The sequence below is a fragment of the Phyllobates terribilis genome, unplaced genomic scaffold (genome assembly GCF_046119375.1).
Source record: "Phyllobates terribilis strain yellow unplaced genomic scaffold, ASM4611937v1 Scaffold_1__5_contigs__length_1240528914, whole genome shotgun sequence".
Lineage (NCBI taxonomy): Eukaryota > Metazoa > Chordata > Amphibia > Anura > Dendrobatidae > Phyllobates > Phyllobates terribilis.
This window is the reverse complement of record NW_027362761.1, coordinates 788302826-788323858: the sequence shown is the minus strand read 5'-3', so window position 1 is coordinate 788323858 and position 21033 is coordinate 788302826. Positions and strand designations below refer to the sequence as shown.

The 21033-nt window shown below is 43.7% G+C and overlaps 1 protein-coding gene across 7 annotated transcripts in view; it reads right to left on the bottom strand.

Annotated features, from left to right (window-relative positions):
- The window catches only part of CENPC (centromere protein C), a 267360-nt gene extending 249502 nt beyond the window's left edge, over positions 1-17858 (bottom strand). For 2 of the 7 annotated variants that reach the window (XM_073637041.1, XM_073637043.1), the window contains exons 1-4: positions 17687-17858; positions 10617-10654; positions 9698-9768; positions 6817-6881 (exon numbers count right to left, since the gene is read on the bottom strand). In XM_073637041.1, coding sequence (XP_073493142.1) covers positions 6817-6881; positions 9698-9768; positions 10617-10654; positions 17687-17707 — 195 coding nt within the window. In that variant the 5' untranslated portion in view covers positions 17708-17858. Of the gene's footprint in view, positions 1-6816; positions 6882-9697; positions 9769-10616; positions 10655-16284; positions 16403-17686 lie in introns of all 7 variants that reach the window. The other 5 variants (XM_073637042.1, XM_073637045.1, XM_073637046.1 and 2 more) reach the window with 5 other exon arrangements.
- Positions 17859-21033: the final 3175 nt, after the last annotated feature.

Below are 21033 nucleotides of genomic sequence, written 5' to 3'. Positions count from 1 at the left end.
TGCAGGACGAGTTGACTTTTTTATTGGTACCATTTTTGGGTACGTGACATTTTTTGATCGCTTTCTATTCCGTTTTTTGGGAGGTAAAATTAACAAAAACCAACAATTCAGGAATTGTTTTTTGAGGGTTTTTTTATGCCGTTCTGCGTGTGGTAAGAGTGATCAGGCAGCGTTATTCTTCGGGTCGGTACGTTTACAGCGATACTACACTTACTGTATATTTTTTTTATGTTTTGGCGCTTTTACACAATAAAACAATTTTATAGAAAAAATATTTTTTTTGCATTGCTTTATTCTGAGCGCTATAACTTTTTTATTTTTCGGCTGACGGAGCTGTATGGCGGATTTTTTTTTGCGGAACAAGATGACGTTTTCAGCGGTACCATTTTTATTTCCATTTTGCTTTTTGATCGCATTTTTTTCCATTTTTTGTTTGGCGATATGATGAAAAAGCATATTTTTTTGCTCCGTTTTTTATTTATTTTTATTACGGTGTGCACAGAAGGAGTTAATTAGTGTGACAGTTTTATATATCGGGTTGTTTCGGACGCGGCGATACCAAATATGTGTACTTTTTTTGGTTTTGTATAAATATACGGATTTATTGGTTTAATATTTTATTTATTTATTTTTATTTATTTTGTGATTTTTTTTAACAGTTTAAAAACATTTTTTTTTACATTTTTACTTAGTCCCTGTATGGGACATTAATTTTTATTTTTCTGATCACTGATCTCATGTAATGTAATAGACATGTATTACATTACATGAGATCTTCGCTGACTGTTTCACAGTCAGAGTCTCCTGCCTGGCTTCAGCTGCAGGCTGAGCCAGGCAGGACACCATATATGGCAGATCTGGAGGCGGTCATGTGACCTCCAGCTGCCATAGCAACGTCAGGTCCTGGAAGGTATAAGGGGGCCGTCGGAGAGGTAAGTGGACGACCCCCTCTCCTCCTGCTGTCTTCTATATGCCGCAATCACTATAGATCGCGGCATATAGAAGACAGCAAAGGGTTAACATCATTGGGACCTGATCCAATCAGGTCCCGATGATGTCCCCTGTCAGAGCTAACGCTCTGCACCGGAATCGGAGCGCTTGCAGGACCCTGGGGGTCCTGAGCGCTGCGAGACCACCCACCGTTTTTAAACGTCGGCGCTGCACAGAGCCCAGCAAGAGCCGACGTTTATCTACAGTGGGCGGTCGGGAACCGGTTAAATCAATAAAATTTTGGTGTTACATCTGTCGCTTTATTATTTATTACATTGCAACAAAAAATAAAGTGACGTTTGCTTTCTTTACGTTTACTGTAGGCGTTAAACAATTTTAACTTTTGATAAATCAGATCTTTACAGACGATGATTGACCAATAAAATTAGTGATAAGCACTATCGAACACTGCTAATCAAGGAAGATGCCGGTTGTTTAACACAGCCGGTATCTATCCTGTTTGGCGTGGGCTCAGCTCAACAGCCTGCCTCACTCCATGACATACATATTCATCATGGAGCATTACGGGGTTAAGAAAGCGGAATTAATATCAGTAAAGTGATTTACTGATCGGGGTATGTTCATACGGCGAGTTTATTAGGAAAACTCCTGCAGTGTTATGCCTGAAGCATCTTCATTGGAGTTTTTTTTTCTGTTTATGTCGGTGACTTGTGAAATTTAAAACTTGAACCCCTTCCTGACAAGGCGATTTTCCCCTTATTTAGATTTCTCCTCCCCTTCTTCTAAGAGCCATATCTTGTTTATTTTTCTTTCCCTATAACTGTATGAGCGCTTGTTTTTTTGCGGTACGAGTTGTACTTTTGCATGACACTATTCTTTTTTATCAATTGATGAACTGGAAAGCATTAAAAAAAATTCAAAGTGCGTTCAAATTGAAAAAAAAGTGCAATTTTTTTTTTTTGCTTTTTTATTTACCATTTTCACTCTACGGTAAAAATGACCTGGCAGTATGATACTGCACGTCAGTACAATTACGCAGATACCAAATATGCATACTTTTTTATATTTTTTATTTAACTCCTTCTCGACCCGTGTCACACCGTGTGTGACATGGAAAACAGTTCGTTCCCGACAACTGTCACACCGTCTGTGACATGGAGGGATCGCGCCTGTGAGCGGGGTCGCTCAGGTGTCACAGTTGCTACTGCAACTGGACATCCTGAAGTCGACCCCACGGGGGGGTGGATTAACCCCCCCGTGCCTGGGACCCCTCCGATTGGCAGTTTCACTAAAAGTGAAAATGAAACAGCCAATCGGAATGAATTAAATATTTCACCAATGAAAATTGGTGTAATATTTAAATCTGGGCATGGCCTGATGCTTACAGCATCAGCCATTGGCTGGGGGGGGGGGGAGAGAGTGTCACCTCTGTCCCCCCCTCCCCCCAGATCTGATTGGGGGGCTAGCGTCACATGGATACTAGCCCCAATCAGATGTGGAGGGAGTTGTTAACGATGGCTGGAACTGCCCAGCTCCTACCCGTCCCTGGATCGTCTGCTGCCCACTGTGGACCATCTGCTGCTGCCCACTGTGGACCCTCTGCTGCTGCCAACCAGGACCCTCTGCTGCAGCTCACGTGGATCGCTTCTGCCACCGCCGATCGTCTGCTGCCGCCGCTGATCCGCGGCAAGTAGTATTGCCCCCACTCCCCCCCCCCCCCCCCCCCCCCGACCCCTGCTCCACCTCTCTCCACTCCCCACGACCCCCCCTCCACCCCAGTCCCAATTTCTCACCTGTACCCCGACCTCCGCTCACTCCATCTTCCACGTCTTCATCCACCGGCTGCTGCTCTCCTTCTGACAGCCGGTGAACTGTGATCACAGGCAGCAGCATGCTCAGTGTAAATCTCCTGCGCCTGTGATCATACCACCATCCCCCAGTCCCAGGGATCACACCACCATCCCCCAGTCCTAGTGATCTCACCCACCCCCCCCAGTGATCACCCCCCCAGTGATCACCAGCCCCCCCCCCCCTCGTCCGAGTGATCACCCCCCCTGCTGCTGCCAGCTACTGCCTGCCGGCTCCTACCCCCCTTGCTGCTGCCGGCTCCTGCCCCCCTTCTGCCCCATTGATCATCCCCCCTGCTGCTGCTGGCTCTTCCATCTCCTCAGCCCCCTCCTGCGCCCCGTACACCTGAGCGCACCCCCTCCTGTACCCCGTATGCCTGACCGCCACCACACGTGATTTACACCAAGCACTCACACATACACTCACACTATAATAAAGTTTCGTTTTTTTTGGTTTTTGTTTTTTTTTTTTTTACACATGCACACAGCACACAAAATGTCCCGCCCGTCCCGCTCATCCCAGTCTAGGGCGTACTCAGCTGAGGAGGCTATGTCAGCTTGGTGTGTGTGTTGTAGTGTGTGTGTGGTGTATACACTACACTATACCACACCGCACACCAACCTGACATACACTACACAATTTGTGAAGCACATGGGGGTGCTCACTATGCATCTAGATAAGTTCCCTGGGGAGGGTCTAGTTTCCAAAGTGGGGTCACTTGTGGGGGAGCTCCAATGTTTAGGCACACGGGCTCTCCAAACACGACATGGTATCCGCTAACAAATTGGAACCATGTTGCGTTTGGAGAGCCCCTGATGTGCCTAAACAGTGGAGCTCCCCCACAAGTGACCCCATTTTGGAAACTGGATCCCCCAAGGCACCTATCTAGATGCATAGTGAGCACTTGAAACCCCCCATGTGCTTCACAAATTAATCCGTAAAAATAAAAGAGGTTTTTTTTCCACTTTTTCATTTTTACGAATCAATTTGTGAAGTACCTGGGGGTTCCAAGTGCTCACTATGCATCTAGATAGGTGCCTTGAGGGATCTAGTTTCCAAAATGGGGTCACTTATGGGGGAGCTCCAATGTTTGGGCACACAGGGACTCTCCAAATGCAACATGGTGTCCGCTAACAAATTGTCGGCTCAAATTGTTAGAAGACACCATGTTGCGTTTGGAGGGCCCCTGTGTGCCCAAACATTAGAGGTCCCCCACAAGTGACCCCATTTTGGAAACTAGACCCCCAAAGGCACCTATCTAGGTGCATAGTGAGCACTTGGAACCCCCAGGTGCTTCACAAATTGATTCATAAAAATGAAAAAGTGTTTTTTTTTTTCACTTTTTCATTTTTACGAATCAATTTGTGAAGCACCTGGGGGATCCAAGTGCTCACTATGCATCTAGATAGGTGCCTTGGGGGGGTCTAGTTTCCAAAATGGGGTCACTTGTGGGGGAGCTCCACTGTTTAGTCACATCAGGGGCTCTCCAAACGCGATATGGTGTCCGCTAACAAATTCAATGGAAAATCAGCTCAAATTGTTAGCGGACACCATGTTGCGTTTGGAGAGCCCCTAATGTGTCTAAACAGTGGAGCTCCCCCACAAGTGACCCCATTTTGGAAACTAGACCCCCCAAGGCACCTATCTAGATGCATAGTGAGCACTTGGAACCCCCAGGTGCTTCACAAATTGATCTGTGAAAACAAAAAAGTACTTTTTTTTTTTTCACAAAAATTTTCTTTTAGCCTAAATTTTTTAATTTTCACATGGGTAACAGGATAAAATGCATCCGAAAATTTGTTGGGCAATTTCTCCTGAGTACACGGATACCTCATATGTGGTCATAAACCACTGTTTGGGCACACGGCACGGCTCAGAAGGGAAGGAGCGCAATTTGACTTTTGGAGCTAATTTTCCATTCAAAAAGTGAAATGGCGCTGCTTCCCTTCTGAGCCCTGCCGTGTGCCCAAACAGTGGTTTATGACCACATATGAGGTATCAGTGTACTCAGGAGAAATTGACCAACAAATTTTAGGATGTCTTTTATCCTGTTACCCATGTGAAAATTAAAAAATTTAGGCTAAAAGAAAATTTTTGTTAGAAAAATTAAAATGTTCATTTTTTTCTTCCATGTTGCTTTAGTTCCTGTGATGCACCTGAAGGGTTAAAAATCTTCTTGAATGTAGTTTTGAGTACCTTGAGGGGTGCAGTTTTTGGAATGGTGTCACTTTTGGGTGTTTTCTGTCACGTACACCCCTCAAAGGGACTTCAAATGTGATGTGGTCACTAAAAAAATGGTTTTGTAAATTTTGCTGGAAAAAAAATAAATTGCTGATGAACTTTGAACCCTTCAAACTTCCAACCAAAATTTATTTTTTTTTCCAAAATTGTGCTGATGTAAAGTAGACATGTGGGAAATGTTATTTATTAACTATTTTGTGTCACATCACTCTCTGGTTTAGCGGAATAAAAATTCAAAATTTGAAAATTGCGAAATTTTCAAAATTTTTCCCATATTTTTTCACAAATAAACGCAAATATTATCGACCTAAATTTAATACTAACATGAAGCCCAATATGTCACGAAAAAACAATCTCAGAATCGCTAGGATCCGTTGAAGTGTTCCAGAGTTTTTACTTTGTAAAAGGACACTGGTCAGAATTGACAAAAATGCCAAGGTCTTTAGGGTCAAAATAGGCTGGGTCCTGAAGGGGTTAAGTGGTGAAAACTTCGTATCGCCATCTTCCGACACACATAATGCTTCGATTGCCTCTTATTGCAAAGTATTTGTGGCCAAAATAGTGTAATTCTGGCATTACGATTTTCTTTTTTCTCTCGTTATGCCGTTTACAGATAGGATTAATCCTATTTCAAATTTTCATAAATTTGGACTTTTACGAATGCAGCTATAAATGTATTTTTTTTTAATTGTTTTATTTTGAAATTGGGCAAAAGAGGAGTGATTTGAACTTGTGCTTTTTTTTTTTTTCCATATTTTTAAAAACTTTTTTCACTTTTTACTGCATTTGTAAGTACTTGAAGCTGTGATCGTCTGATCACTTGTACTATACATAACAATGCATCAGCACTGCTATGTATAGCTAAAATCACAATCCCCTATGAACGCCAGCTAAAAGCTGGCTTTCACAAGGGTATCATAGTAACAGGCACAAGGGTCTTCAGCAGACCCCCTGCTGTCATAGTAACCCATTGGCGCCCTGCAACCACATCATGAATGACGCTTCCCCCCCTGCTGGCACGAGTTAAATGCCAGTGTCAGGGAGTGACAACAGGACTTAAACAGGTTAACAACCACGGGTGGAGGTCTGCTCCGGCAGCGGCTGTTAAAGGAACACGATGGCTGATTAAATCAGCCATTATGTGCCGGAAAAATGCGGGCTCGGTGTGCTTGCCCCTAACAAAGTACCCGTATATCATGTCGATAAAGGGTTAAATAGAGAGCGGGTTCAAAGTGGAAGCCTCTTCGATGAAAAACAAGCTACTTTTAACAGATTCCCGGCTTTAGATAGAAGCCCGAAGCAATGAAAGAAGAGAGAAAAGACAGAACATATGCACAGCAAGAGATTCTGAAAGTGAGCATTATGTTCATCCTTTACGCTTCTTCAGGCTGGTTCCAGGCGAAATCCACCTAAAGACGTGCACATACCCTTACTCTAGTTTACACCTTGTTCCCACATAGCACAAACACAGCATTATTTTCCATGGCATATGTTTGTGCAGAAAAACTGCTGAGTTGAACTGTTCAAAAGGGGAAAAAAATAAATAAAAGCATACTGTGTATGTACATGCAGACACCTGCAAAAAATAAAATGCAGCAGATAAATACATTATACGTGGGAACATGGCCTTCCGAGGTGGAGTTTAGAAAATTACATTTCAATATTTTACATTTTTACCATACAATTATACTTGAGCTTAAGATTTCAAAATTAACAGAGTAAATAAAATGCATTGATGTAAAAAGGATGGTCACTCTAAAAGCACATTCACGTTACCTCTCTGCTTTGATCACTTGTCACTTGCTCAGACAATGAACTTTCATTAACAAGCGAGTCAAAGTCTGCGGTGGAAGCAGAGTAGGAAAAAAATATATAAATAATAATAATAAATTTGCTGATAGTATACTTTAAACCATTAAGAACTGACTGACTTTCAGGTATCACCTCACAGCTTTTTACTACGCTATGACTAAACTCTAATATTGCAATGAAACAATAATAATGAGCAATATTTGAATGTAAAATGAGGAACACAGGAAATACAGTTTACAGGTGCTGAAAATACACTCCTCAACAATGAAATTGCAATAGCAATAGGGAAAAGTCATGGAATTACGAATATCATAGGATCAATATACATGTCAGTGATATGCAAATGATGAGGGGGGAATCGAAACTTTATCATCAAAATATCTCGATTTATTCAGTATTGAGAACGAGTGCCAAGTGCAATAATACACAAACTTACAAGCTCTGGCATGCCATCAATGAGGTTTCTGAATGTGGAGCTCATACTCGATTTTGTTGGGATTGGTGTTTGTTTTTTTAAATCATTTGCTTATCATTAAAATCCCTACAGATTCTGTGATTTCCATAATTAAACGACTTTTCCTTCTTGGTGATGCCATTTCAACATATTTTACTTATAGTGTCCATCTCCATTCCTAAATCCTCCCAACTTTCTGTCTATGCTCATAACTTGTTCTCCCTTGTCTGAGACACAAACCCTAATCAGATCTGGTTCAGATTTTCACAACCTTCTGTATTACTTCCATTGTTACATGTACATCCCAATATGGAGTAATTTACTGCATTTAGACAAAAATGTACAGTATATCCCAGGGATGACACAAGCACAGAAGTTGTGCCTGCACCATCTACAGCAGAAGTTGGCTGTGATTTACAGCTGAGCTTTTGCCACATGTGCTAGACAATGAGCTAGCACACATTCAAGGCAGTTTAACTCCACAGATGCTGTGGGCCAATAGCAACCATGGCATTTGAGGAGTTTAAAAGAGGGAGAGTGCTCACTCTGTCAACCCATCAGAACTCCAGCAACGCAGTCAAGGAATGCCAACCAGTTGCCACTGTAACCAAAAGGTTTAAATATTTGCCTCTGGGTGTGCATTGTTCATAGACCTATTAGATCCTGAAAATGGAGGATCTAATAGGACTCCTGACAGTCAAAAAATGGCAAGCTGAAATTTTAGATAAGTCCAAAAAAGAAGAATACTTTAGAAAAAGAAAATTAAGTGTTTTTGACCACAGCACAAAGTTTTTGTAATCTCATCCATGGTGCAAATATGGCACGACAGCTTCTGGAAGTAAAACCAGCTAAGAAACCACTTCAGCTGCTGGTTACGAGAACAACTTTCTACAGACTTAGGCTGTGTGCCCACTATGCGTTTAAGCGTTTCTGCAGCGGCAGTTCCACTGCAGAAATGCTTAAAAAACGCTTGGTAGGCCTGCTATGTTCCCCAATGATAATCCGCATGTGCTCTGCACATGCTGCAGAAATTTCCGCTGTGGATTATCATTGTGGAAAAATCCGCAGCACTACCAATTATTTTGCGTAATCGCTGCTTTTTCGCCGCCATTGACTTGCATTGAATCGCTTAGTATCCGCATGACTACATGTGCTCATACGGATATTAAGCGATTCAATGTGCGGATGGTACCCGGATTTGGAGAAGAGGAGACTCTCATCCAGACTCTGGTACCATAGTACCTGTTTAAAAAAAAAAGAATTAAAATAAAAAATACACATACTTACCTTCCAATGGCCCCTGGTCTCCATAGCGATGTGTCCTGGCTTCCCAGCAGCTCGCGATAGTCTAAAAGGACCTGTCATGACATCATTTAGTCATGTGACGGGTCACACGACAGCTGACGACGGTGGTCACATGACTAAATGAAGTTAAGTATGTTTTTTTACATTTTTTACCATTTTTATTCTTTTTTTTAACTATTTCTTGGTCACACTATATAAATCCATGCCGTTTGCATGGGTTTATATAGTGTGACCAAGTTGTCAAGCACTTTCCAAGTGATGCTAAAATCGCTTGGAAAGAGCATGTCAACCTGCATGCGAAATCGCATGATTAAAAAGCTTCAATTCCGCTTGTCCCTGGCAGGAAAAACGCATGTAAAATCCGCATGCGTTTTTTCTGCCAGGGAGATGCAAAAATGCTCAGGAAAAATCCGGAGCATTTCTGCATAGTGGGCACTTAGCCTTACACTAGAATGTATAAACTACACTTTTAGAAAAACATTAAGATTTTCCTGCATCAAAACCAAGTGTTAGCAGTAAAAATGCAGCATAAAACATGCAAAGTTGAAGTCCTCTTACTCTCTGAAAAGGTTATTTGCATATTTAAATTTCCCAGAGGTGCATTGAATTGCCTGTAAGTCTCCTTACACTGGCATGTCACTCTCCACAAGAGTATTTTACAGCGTAAAATACTAGTGTTTGCAGGTTTCTTCCTGCATTTATTTGAATGGTAGAAAACCACTACAAAAAATGCTGAGAGAATTGATATGCCAAAGATTAAAAAAATAAGAAAAAAACATTTCGATCAAAAAGGGGGTGTCCAAGTAGTGGACAATCCCTTTAAGTTTACATAAACGGTGCAGAAAATCTGCAACGTCAAAAACTCGCCAAGTACTTGTAACCTGAAAGTTCCACTCTGCAAGGTAAAAATAAGCAGCATGTGGATGAGATTTCAGAAATCTCATTAGCTTTGCTGTTACTGTACACTGCAGCATTTCTGCCCTTGAAAGACAACATGTGAACAAGCTTTAAATATTTTAAAATATATTAGCAAAGTACCTTTACCCATAAAAAAAAAAAATTAGTATAGGACACACTTGAACTTACTTGTCACATCAAAAAAATTATTCACAAAGGACACCATATCCTCACGTTTCATGTCGGGAATATCTAGAATTCTAAAATTACAAATACGTAGGTCAATTTTTTTTTCTTGTTAGAATTAGTTTTAAGAACATTGACTTATATTCGAAGCCTCGCACCACATGGATGGGGCTTGGCAGTGTTTCCAACCATTAGCACTCTATTAGAAGAATGGCTTTCTACACAAGAACTGTAAACATTGAAGCTCTTAATGAGATAATTATAGCGCATGAGTATCAATATAATTAATGGTAAGAATTTGGTGGGTGATATACTGCTGAGCCGGCTGTCAGTCAGAGCTGCGGCATGGTTACAGTTGCCACTCACTATATACTGAGCGGTGACTGAAGCTGTGCCTCTGACTGAAAACCCGAGGCTACCAGGAGGAATAAAGTTAACTTCCTCCCAGCAACTGGGCTTTTCATGCAATGGCCGTATGGCTTTAGAACCCTATGACTCTCCAGATTAACCCCATTGCTGCAGGTTAATAGCCTGACAGGTTTCCCTTTAAAGTATTGGGCCCTTAAGTTAATTTTTGTTCATTTCTAATATCTCTGCAACAAGGAAGCAAAACTAAAAAAGGCTCTGTATATACAATTTCCATAGACAGTGAGGTGCCTATCAAAGGGAGGGACATGTTGGGCCAAGGCTCAGCGACCAGCTAGTCACAGCAATGATAAGCTCCTAGTGCGAAAACGATCATTGTAAGCAAACAAAACCTCAGAGCTTGATAAGAAAGGCATAACTAAAATCTGTGTTTTATCCCCTACAGCATGTGGTCTCCTGTCAGCAGGCTTTTGCTATGCAATCTGATTCCCTTTAACACCGGCAGAGTGCTGTTACTACAAACAAAAAACATTTTAAAAAAATATTCAAGACTTACCTTTTTCCACAATATCTTGGCCTATAGCATTGTTTCTTCTGTTGAAGAGAAACAATTCAGAAGTATTTAGGATTTTATATTCAGGGCACTATGAAGCAAAGCCGTCACATTAAGAATCTGCAGGTAGCAAGTTACTCAGACATCAGTTTTTCACATACGACTTTAATCCATGTTTTTCAGCCATTATAGTCCATGTGGGAATTTGCATATCTGTGTATTTTTACAGACCAAGTGATCCATACCAAAACACTGAGACCTGTCTAATATTGATCAAAGGCACAGATCTAATTAGTCAATGGATATATGGTTTTATTTTGTTTTAATACATAGACATCATTTGGATGCCAGAGTGCTGCCCGATGCTCATGTTTGTTTGACAGAAGATATGGAAACAGCCACTTCAGGGAAGTAAAGGACTTGAACTCAAGCGCTACCTATGGCTGTAGCAATCCTAAAAGTCAATTTCAACCCTTTAATTATCCTTGTCACGTGACTTGAGACAAAAAGCCAGAACAAAAACGCTACATTTGCCGACACTTTTATTGAGTGAAGTCAAACACTACTAGTCAGCACAAGATTTAAAAAACATTACATTTTACCTCTAAAACGTTGCTTTAGACCCAATTTTTTCACTTTTGCAAGAGGTAACACCAAATAGTGGACACCCTTTAGCTTGTTACCCATTTTCTTACGAGCATGGTGATACCCCCCACATGTAGTAAAAAAGTTCTGTTTGGACAAACGGCAGGGGTACAATTTGAATTTTGGAACACAAATTTGGCTCTATCTAGAATATATTGTCATATTTGCAGAGCCTGTGTGGTTCAAGAGCAACAGAATGTCTTTTTTGTAAATAATACCCTCTAATGCATTTATCTAGGGAGGTAGTGAGTAGTTTGATACCACCATTATTTATGCAGTTGATGAAGCACAAGTTTGAAAATTTACAATTTGCTTTTTTTCCCACTGTCACTTATGAATCTTTTACTACGTTCTGACAAACAAACCTCAAACTTTATTGCACTAGTTTTCAGTGCTCAGAAATACATCCAATATGGCACCAATCTGAGTAGTGGACACAGCTGTCCCTATAACAGAGGGTACACAAGATGCGGATATATCAGTGATGCATCCTGTGTGGCCGCACAAGGGCCCAAGGGGTAAGGGGGTCTATTTCTACCTAAAGAGCAGGTGCAATTTTGCATTTTTAGGAGCCCAAACATTATTCTTGCATAGGGCTCCTTTTCTGTCTGTGTCCGCCAGTGTCGTGAACCATTTGGTCTTTAGGGTAAAATTGACAGAATTCCAGGACTCATTCAAAGCTTACAGAGACATTGAGCTGCCAAAAAAGAAAATCCTTCTAGGAAATATTACTGACAGAGGGAGGAATGCCCCTAAAAACGCATTTTCCGATTATAAAACTTGGTCTTGCTAACAAAACAGTTGTCCTGCAATTGCGTATATTGTAGCAGAAAGAATAAACTGTACTGGAATTAAGGGCAAAATGTTCAAAATGTGGAAGAAAATACAGCCAACTATGTGGCAAACATGAGTTTTTTCCGAGGATGAAAGATCACCGGCAGAGCTAGAATGACAGGTTTATCTTTCAAAGAGACTGGTCATACAACGTCTGTTTAGCTCCATTAGCTCTAAGGACAAATGTGCCAATAGATGCAATACACCATAACAGGCTCCCACCAAGGCAGGAGTAAACGCTACAGAACTCTAAAAGTATTGTCTGGTACAGGAGGTTTAGCAAGAATCATGCAGTAAAGCCCACAGTATATAAGTACAGAACAGCCTCATTATTAGAGATCCTCCAATAAACTGATCATGCCCGTATCACCAATATAAATACAACCCCTGGCAAAAAGGGAAAAAGGGAAAAAAATTATGGAATCATGAAAAACAAACACACAAAAGAACACTCCAATACATCACTAGTATTTTGTTGCACCACCTCTGGCTTTAATAACAGCTTGTAGTCTCTGAGGCATGGACTTAATGAGTGACAAAGAGTACTCTTCATCAATCTGGCTCCAACTTTCTCTGATTGCTGTTGCCTGATCAGCTTTGCAGGTTGGAGCCTTGTCATGGACCATTTTCTTCAACTTCCACCAAAGATTTTGAATTGGATTGAGATCCGGACTATTTGCAGGCCATGACATTGATCTTATGTGTCTTCTTTCAAGGAATGTTTTCACAGTTTTTGCTCTATGGCAGGATGCATTATCATCTTGAAAAATGATGTCATCATCACCAAACATCCTTTCAATTGATGGGATAACAAAACTGTCCAAAATATCAATGTAAACTTGGGCATTTATTGAAGATGTAATGACAGCCATTTCACCAGTGCCTTTACCTGACATGCAGCCCCATATCATCAATGACTGTGGAAATTTGCATGTTCTCTTCATGCAGTCATCTTTATAAATCTCACTGGAACGGCACCAAACAAAAGTTCCAGCATCATCACCTTGCCCAATGCAGATTTGCGATTCATCATTGAATATGACTTTCATCCAGTCATCCACAGTCCACAATTGCTTTTCCTTACCCATTGTAACCTTGTTTTTTTCTGTTTAGGTGTTAATGATGGCTTTTGTTTAGCTTTTCTGTATGTAAATCCCATTTTCTTTAGGCGGTTTCTTACAGTTCGGTCACAGACATTGACTCCAGTTTCCTCCCATTCATTCCTCATTTGTTTTGTTGTGCATTTCCTGTTTTGGAGACATATTGTTTCTGGTCTTGATGCTTTGATGTCTTCCTTGGTGTACCAGTATGTTTTAACAACTTTCCCATGTTGTTTGTATTTGGTCCAGATTTTAGATACAGCTGAGTGTGAACAACCAACATCTTTTGCAACATTGCGTGATGATTTACCTTCTTTTAAGAGTTTTATAATCCTCTCCTTTGATTCAATTGACATCTCTCGTGTTGGAGCCATGATTCATGTCAGTCCACTTGGTGCAACAGCTCTCCAAGGTGTGATCACTCCTTTTTAGATGCAGACTAACGAGCAGATCTAATTTGATGCAGGTGTTAGCTTTGGAAATGAAAATTTACAGGGTGATTCCATAATTTTTTCCTCAGAATTGAGTGATTCCATAATTTTTTCCCTCTGCTTGATCTGAAAAAAAAAAATTACCCTTACTGAGTACCACATTTTTTATCTTGATTTCTTTTAGTGTTTCTTAAAGCCATAAAGTTGCCATTTGAAATGACTTTAGATTTGTGCCATGTCTGTGATTTGCTTTTTTTCAACAACATTAAGCAACGGAATGAACATCCTCCGAGCCCGGTGATTACATAATTTTTGCCAGGGGTTGTAATATATAAGTGATATAAATGGAAACAAAAGTTGTGTGTAGCAAGACAGTCGTAAAAACAGTCAAACTAAAATAAATGGTCAAAAATGTTTACGCGAGTAATCAAGTCCTGGAATTGTCAGATGGCCTGACTTATCAAGAACATTTGTGGGGTCCACATTCTGGAGTATACAGACGTGGGTATGTTGAGAATTTGTTTGAATAATAGTTTGGTATGTGATGATCAAGTCCTAGAATTAATTGGGTAAAATGTGTTTTATTGATAAAAATATTCTTCTTATTACTTGTCCAATAAAAAGGTCCACTAAACAGAAAATATAAGAAAAGATAACATTTTTTTTTTGTGGGGGGGGGGGGCGCGAATAAAATTCTCTGACTTGAAGACTGCCTCCTGTGCCTTTGAGTCAAGTAGGAGACGCTCGACAATTTTCTCCTAGAACTGGAGAGAAAAAAAAACGAGTGCTACTTGTGACTTTTTATAGAGGACAAAGCTGTTATAGGTAGCAAGTAATCTGGATGAGGTAGATGGTTACCTTTTTATACCAGGCCCTGGTCTTCTGCTTCACCAGATATGGTTGAAGCACCTGGTCTGGCAAGTCAACGGCTCCCATAAATTTATTATAGTCTGTAATGCAGACTGGTTTTTGCTTGTCCCTAGTGGCGCCTCTGTCTCTGATCGTCACAGTGGGTCGGGACACATGACAGATGCAAAACCAGGGGTGCTGTGGACAGATTTTGTTGCCCAGTAGGAGCGGAAAGTAGGGTTTTTAATAAACACATGTTCAGTGTAATACCTAAAAAATAATAATTTTCGGGGACATTTGTGAGGATCCATAAACGGTAATGAAAAGGTTTTTGGGAAATGTGTTGACGGGCATATAAATTGGTTTGGTGGGTCAATCAATTGTAGGACTTCTGGGCTAACTAAAATTTGGAAAACATCTAAAAAGGGGTAAAATTAGTTACATCAACATTTAGTTACATTTGCAAAGAAAAGCTATTGTCAAGATACTACAGTGAAGGGGAGACTGCAGAACTTGATCCTGCGTGACGCTTCAGCAGTGACGACAGACTCCACTACCATCGGGCTGTGAGATCCCGTGGAGGAAGAGGAGTCGCCACTGGCTGAAAACTGTGTCCCTCATTATAATAAATGAGCCTCGTTCTTTCACAAAAGGAAATTTCATTCACAGCAATTCCTATACATGAACAGATTATCCCCTTAAAAATCAGCCTCAGTTCACAAGTGCAGTTTCCATGTTCAGTCTGCACTATTTTTCTGGTAAAATAGCAAACACCATGATAGTCTATAGGGTCCTTCTGGAGCACTTTGCATGTTACTTGAGGGATCCATCCCCACGTGAATTCTATTTCTCTATTCATATAACAGAACGCCATGGAATTGCAAAATGCAGATGTGAACAGATCTTACAGCTGGGTTCAGTCAATACTGTGCCGGCAGCGTGGGCATCCCATGTAACAAAATGCTTTCCGCCATAAACATGCAAATTTAACCTAGGAAATGTATCAAAAACATAACTTATTACAAATATTAAAATTCACACGAACAGTGCACATTAATCACAAATTATATGCACGTGGTGTGTGATATGAATCCAAGATACTGCGTGAGAAAATGCATAGGGAAAACATGGGCAAGATCTAGCTACAACTATGGACAGGAAAAGAATGGTTCAGGGACACAAATGATCCCGCAACTGCATTTTTAACAGCATTTTTGTTTAATAAAGTTAGTTTTATTCACCATGTACCCTAGACAAAGCACACGCAATCTGCATCCAAAAAATGCAGCAAGATAAGAGCTAGCGATGTTGAAAAACGGGCATTTAACACAGACTTTTTCCTGTCAAGAAGGCAAGTTTTGGCTGTAGAAAAGGCAGCAAAAACACTGCATGTGAACACAGCCTTTCACAATCACAGTAATATCCTCCTGTACCTTTTGTGGACAGCTGTCAGGGCTGTGGAGTCAGTAAACCAACCCTCCGACATTTCCACGACTCCACAGCACGGCCTCACTACTGAGCATGTACATAAAGCACAGATTCATCTCCACTAAAAGCCAAGATCCTTAGATCAAGAATAGAACAGACATTTATTGGACATTTCATAACTTTCCCACATTCTTATGAATACATTTACAGCACATCCTGCATGGTACTAATGAACCCAATTTATTAGATATTTTAGGAGTCTGACCATTTTATACCATCTCCACAGCCCTGAGTACAACGCCAATGTATTTAATGGTTTGGGCTTTGTGCGTGCCATTTTAGGTTAAGTTTTAATTATGTAATAAATTATGTTTTAATACCCACTTCCTAGATTAAAAGGTGCACTCCAGTGCAGCGACATGCTGGAAGTGGTAGTACCACATTGCCGGAAGCCTCTGCAGTCTGTACACCTTCATACTATTTTGCAGGGGATGTCTGGTTTCTGAAAAAAGCCACAAATATAATTAAACAAACATTCTGGATCCCTTCAATCCTTTAGATTCACTGGATAGGTGATAACTTGCTGATTGGTGGGGGTCTGACCACAGGGACCTGGACCGACCGGCAGAACTAGGAACTTCTATCCCGATGTGCAACCACCGCGCCACTAATTCTCAGGAATAATCTGAGCGCAGCGCCCCGGAATGAATGGAGGAGCGGCGGTCGCACATCTGCACAGCAGCGCCCCGGGGTGGACGGAGCGGCGGTCGCACATCTGCACAGCAGCGCCCCGGGGTGGACGGAGCGGCGGTCGCACATCAGCACAGCAGCGCCCCGGGGTGGACGGAGCGGCGGTCGCACATCTGCACAGCAGCGCCCCGGGGTGGACGGAGCGGCGGTCGCACATCTGCACAGCAGCGCCACGGGGTGGACGGAGCGGCGGTCGCACATCTGCACAGCAGCGCCCCGGGGTGGACGGAGCGGCGGTCGCACATCTGCACAGCAGCGCCCCGGGGTGGACGGAGCGGCGGTCGCACATCTGCACAGCAGCGCCACGGGGTGGACGGAGCGGCGGTCGCACATCTGCACAGCAGCGCCCCGGGGTGGACGGAGCGGCGGTCGCACATCTGCACAGCAGCGCCCCGGGGTGGACGGAGCGGCGGTCGCACATCTGCACAGCAGCGCCCCGGGGTGGACGGAGAGGCAGTCGCACATCTGCACAGCAGCGCCCCGGGGTGGACGGAGAGGCAGTCGCACATCTGCACAGCAGCGCCCCGGGGTGGACGGAGAGGCAGTCGCACATCTGCACAGCAGCGCCCCGGGGTGGACGGAGAGGCAGTCGCACATCTGCACAGCAGCGCCCCGGGGTGGACGGAGAGGCAGTCGCACATCTGCACAGCAGCATCCGAATCTGGAAGGTGCAGATCCCAGGGCTCAGACCAACAAAAAGGAATCACTTACCTCCATGATCCCAAGTGATCTACACTGGTAGTATTCTCATTAGGAGGTCACATTTGTGGCTTTTTTCAGAGAACCACTGCAAAGTCAGGTGCAGAGTCGCCATGAAATGAGGTACTACAAGTAGTAGCATGTCACTGGTCACAAGCAGCATCATGGGACTTGTCCACCTAGACCACGAATCGTGCAGCACAGCTGTGACTGCCCCTATACAGCCGGCCATATACACTACAGCCTTTACTCCTGACACAGTCTCACACAATGTCGGAGTGACGCAGGAAGAAATGGACGGACTATCCCCGCTCCCCGCCCCCATCTTGTCACTTACGAAACTCCAGTCAGTAGACATGGCAACCGGTGCAGCCGCTCCCGAACTAAAACCTGCTCAACTTCGGATACCGCGAAACTTACAAACCGGTGTACGCGCTACCAATCCGAGAATGGCCCAATGCGCATGCGCGCTAGCACTACTGCCAACGGAAAAGGGCGGGCCAGGGTAAGTTTACTGGCTCTCCCCCTCGTCCGCCTTGTTGTACCGTCTGTGACTGCACAGAGATGGCGCTCTCCTCCTCAGCTTCGCTGCTAACGTCCTGTATCTGACGCTATTTCCCGCCCTCGTAGTTTCCCGCCAAATGAGAAAATCGGAAATTTGTGCAGCTCTGCAGTGGCAAAGTGATGTGTGGAGTGTGAACGTGCGGCATGTGCTTCCCCTCTGACATGGAGGTGCTGTGCTGTTAGGGAGACCTGGGAAAGTTGGTGTCACTCTGTGAGGGGCACTATGCTCGGTTGTCGGGGTATGTGCACACGGCTACTTTTACCCCATGAGTTTTTCACAAGTCAGACTCTTCAGGAAGCGCTATGGCTTTGTTCACACGTGGTTTGCTGTGTATTTGCTGCATATCTTCAGCTGTGTCTAGTAGCACCAGCATAGTGTATGAGACAGCAGACTTCTCTGGTCACACACGTTGCTTCTTGTTTGCTGCGTATTTCCTGCCTTGGTTGGGTTTTGGGAACATAGATCACGTCTCTTCTTTCAGGGGATTTTCACCCATAGGAAATAATGGGTGGTGGAAAAAACGCAGCTAAAACTTTTTCAGCATTTTTGATGGCAAACTATGGGCTCTAGTTTGTGGTTTTCCCATCTTGTCTTGGTCACTGAGATGGTTGTTTGCATTAGGAGAGTTTAACCCCCTTAAGGATGGAGCCAATTATGTCTTTAATGACCGGTCCAATTTTTACAATTCTGACCACTGTCACTTTATGAGGTAATTACTCTGGAACGCTACAATGGATCCCACTGATTCTGAGATTGATTTTTTTTTTTTTTTTCCATGACAGTCGTAAAATGACTTCGATAAGACTTGCATTTACTTGTGGGGAAAAAAAAAAAGGAAATTTGGTAAATCTTGCAATTTTGAATTTTCATGCCCTTAACCCAGAGGGATATGCATAGGCGGATTATAATGAGGGCAATCCGGGCGACCACCCGGGGCCCCGAGCTGGCAGGGGGCCCGCGGCTCCAGGCGGGGTGTCTAATGCCGGATTGCCCTCATTATATGTGCGGGCCGCCGTGGCACATAGCGGTAGCAGTGGCGGGAGGGGGGGGGCCGGACCGTTCCCCCCCCCCCCCCCCCCAGCAGCGGCCGCCGCTACTTCTTCATCGGCCGGGCCAGCACTGCAGCAGTTAACTTCCCTGTGCTGGCCCTGCCACGTCACTGCTAGGGGACACGGCCCTGTGCGCGGCTGTGACGTCACGCAGTGCGCCCCGGCCTGCAGTGCTGCACCGGAAAAGAGACAGAGCAGGCAGGAGGAATGGAGCCGTGGACAGGTGTGTGTGTGTGTGTGGGGGCAGGTTAGAAAGTCTTGCCCTGTTGAACACTACACCTGACTTGAGGCCACCACCTCTTGGTTGTCCAATGTTCTTGCTTCTCTAGGGCTCTTCTCAGATATTCATTATACCAGCTCCCCAGAATACCAAAGCTAGGGTGGGTGACCGCGAGCCCTGGTGGTGGTCATAACTGCGGCCACCCAGGGGCAATACTCCATAACAACAATCCCCTGAGGTGGTGTAGGATGTAAGGACCTATTCACACTACATTCAGCGCTGCATTCAGGTCTTTACACAAGGCTTACAACTGAATCCCTGAAATTCAGGATTGTGCTGTCTGAAATGAGACATCTGAAAGCAGAGCAAATGGAGCCTAAAGATTCAGACTTTAGCCTCGGTTTGCCTTTGTTCAAATCAATGGCTATGTCAAGGCCCATCTGAATGCCATTTTTCAGGGATTTAGATAGAAGCCTGGAAAGAGGAGATGAATGCATTGCAAAATTCAGTGTGAATAGGCCCTTATATCTGGAGTCTTGATATTGATGCCACATGCATTTTACTTGTTTTTAACTTAAAAAAAAAATACACACACACACAGATGTGTGTGTGTGTGTGTGATGTCTGTGTGTGTGGGCAGATGTCATTGTGTGATGTCTGTTTGTATTTTTGTGTTTATGCGTGTCTGTATATGTTTGTGTGTGTGTATGACTGCATGCGGCCTCCTGCTGAGTATAGTTGGCGCCGTGCGGCCTCCTGATGTCTCTGGGGGGGGCGCCGTGCGGCCCCCCCGCTGTGTATAGATGGCTACTTGCGGCCCCCCCGCTGTGTATAGATGGCTACGTGCGGCCCCCCCGCTGTGTATAGATGGCTACGTGCGGCCCCCCCGCTGTGTATAGATGGCTACGTGCGGCCCCCCCGCTGTGTATAGATGGCTACGTGCGGCCCCCCCGCTGTGTATAGATGGCTACGTGCGGCCCCCCCGCTGTGTATAGATGGCTACGTGCGGCCCCCCGCTGTGTATAGATGGCTACGTGCGGCCCCCCCGCTGTGTATAGATGGCTACGTGCGGCCCCCCCGCTGTGTATAGATGGCTACGTGCGGCCCCCCCGCTGTGTATAGATGGCTACGTGCGGCCCCCCCGCTGTGTATAGATGGCTACGTGCGGCCCCCCCGCTGTGTATAGATGGCTACGTGCGGCCCCCCCGCTGTGTATAGATGGCGCTGTGGCCTCCTGCTGTCTCTGGGGGGAGCGCCGTGCGGCATCTATACTCAGCAGGAGGCCGCATGTAGCCATCTATACACGTATACTCAGCAGGAGGCCGCATGTAGCCATCTATACACGTATACTCAGCAGGAGGCCGCATGTAGCCATCTATACACGTATACTCAGCAGGAGGCCGCACGTAGCCATCTATACGGCGCCATCTATACACAGCGGGAGTCTCAGTGCTTTGCAAGAGCAGTCAATAAATTCTGCTTGACTAATTCCGAGCACCATAAAGTCTAGTTCGCTTCTAACCTGCTGTCTTCATTTTCAGCTTGCTGAATTCTAACTCATTTACTGTCATTCGAGACGATGCCTTTGCTGGTCTCTTTCACCTTGAATACGAATACCTGTAAGTGCTCCACTTAATGTCATATTTTTGATTCTGTTCTTCATCTTTTGGCATGTGCAATTGTATGAGCAAGTATTCATATGAATTTATGACCTACTTAAACCTTGGAGGACCTTAAAATTTATTCAATCAAATTTTTTTCCAGTTTAAAACTATGGGACATATATGTGCCTTGGTCCTCAAAGGGTTTTTAAAGGGACTGCAAACATAAATACGAAAAAAATAATTCAA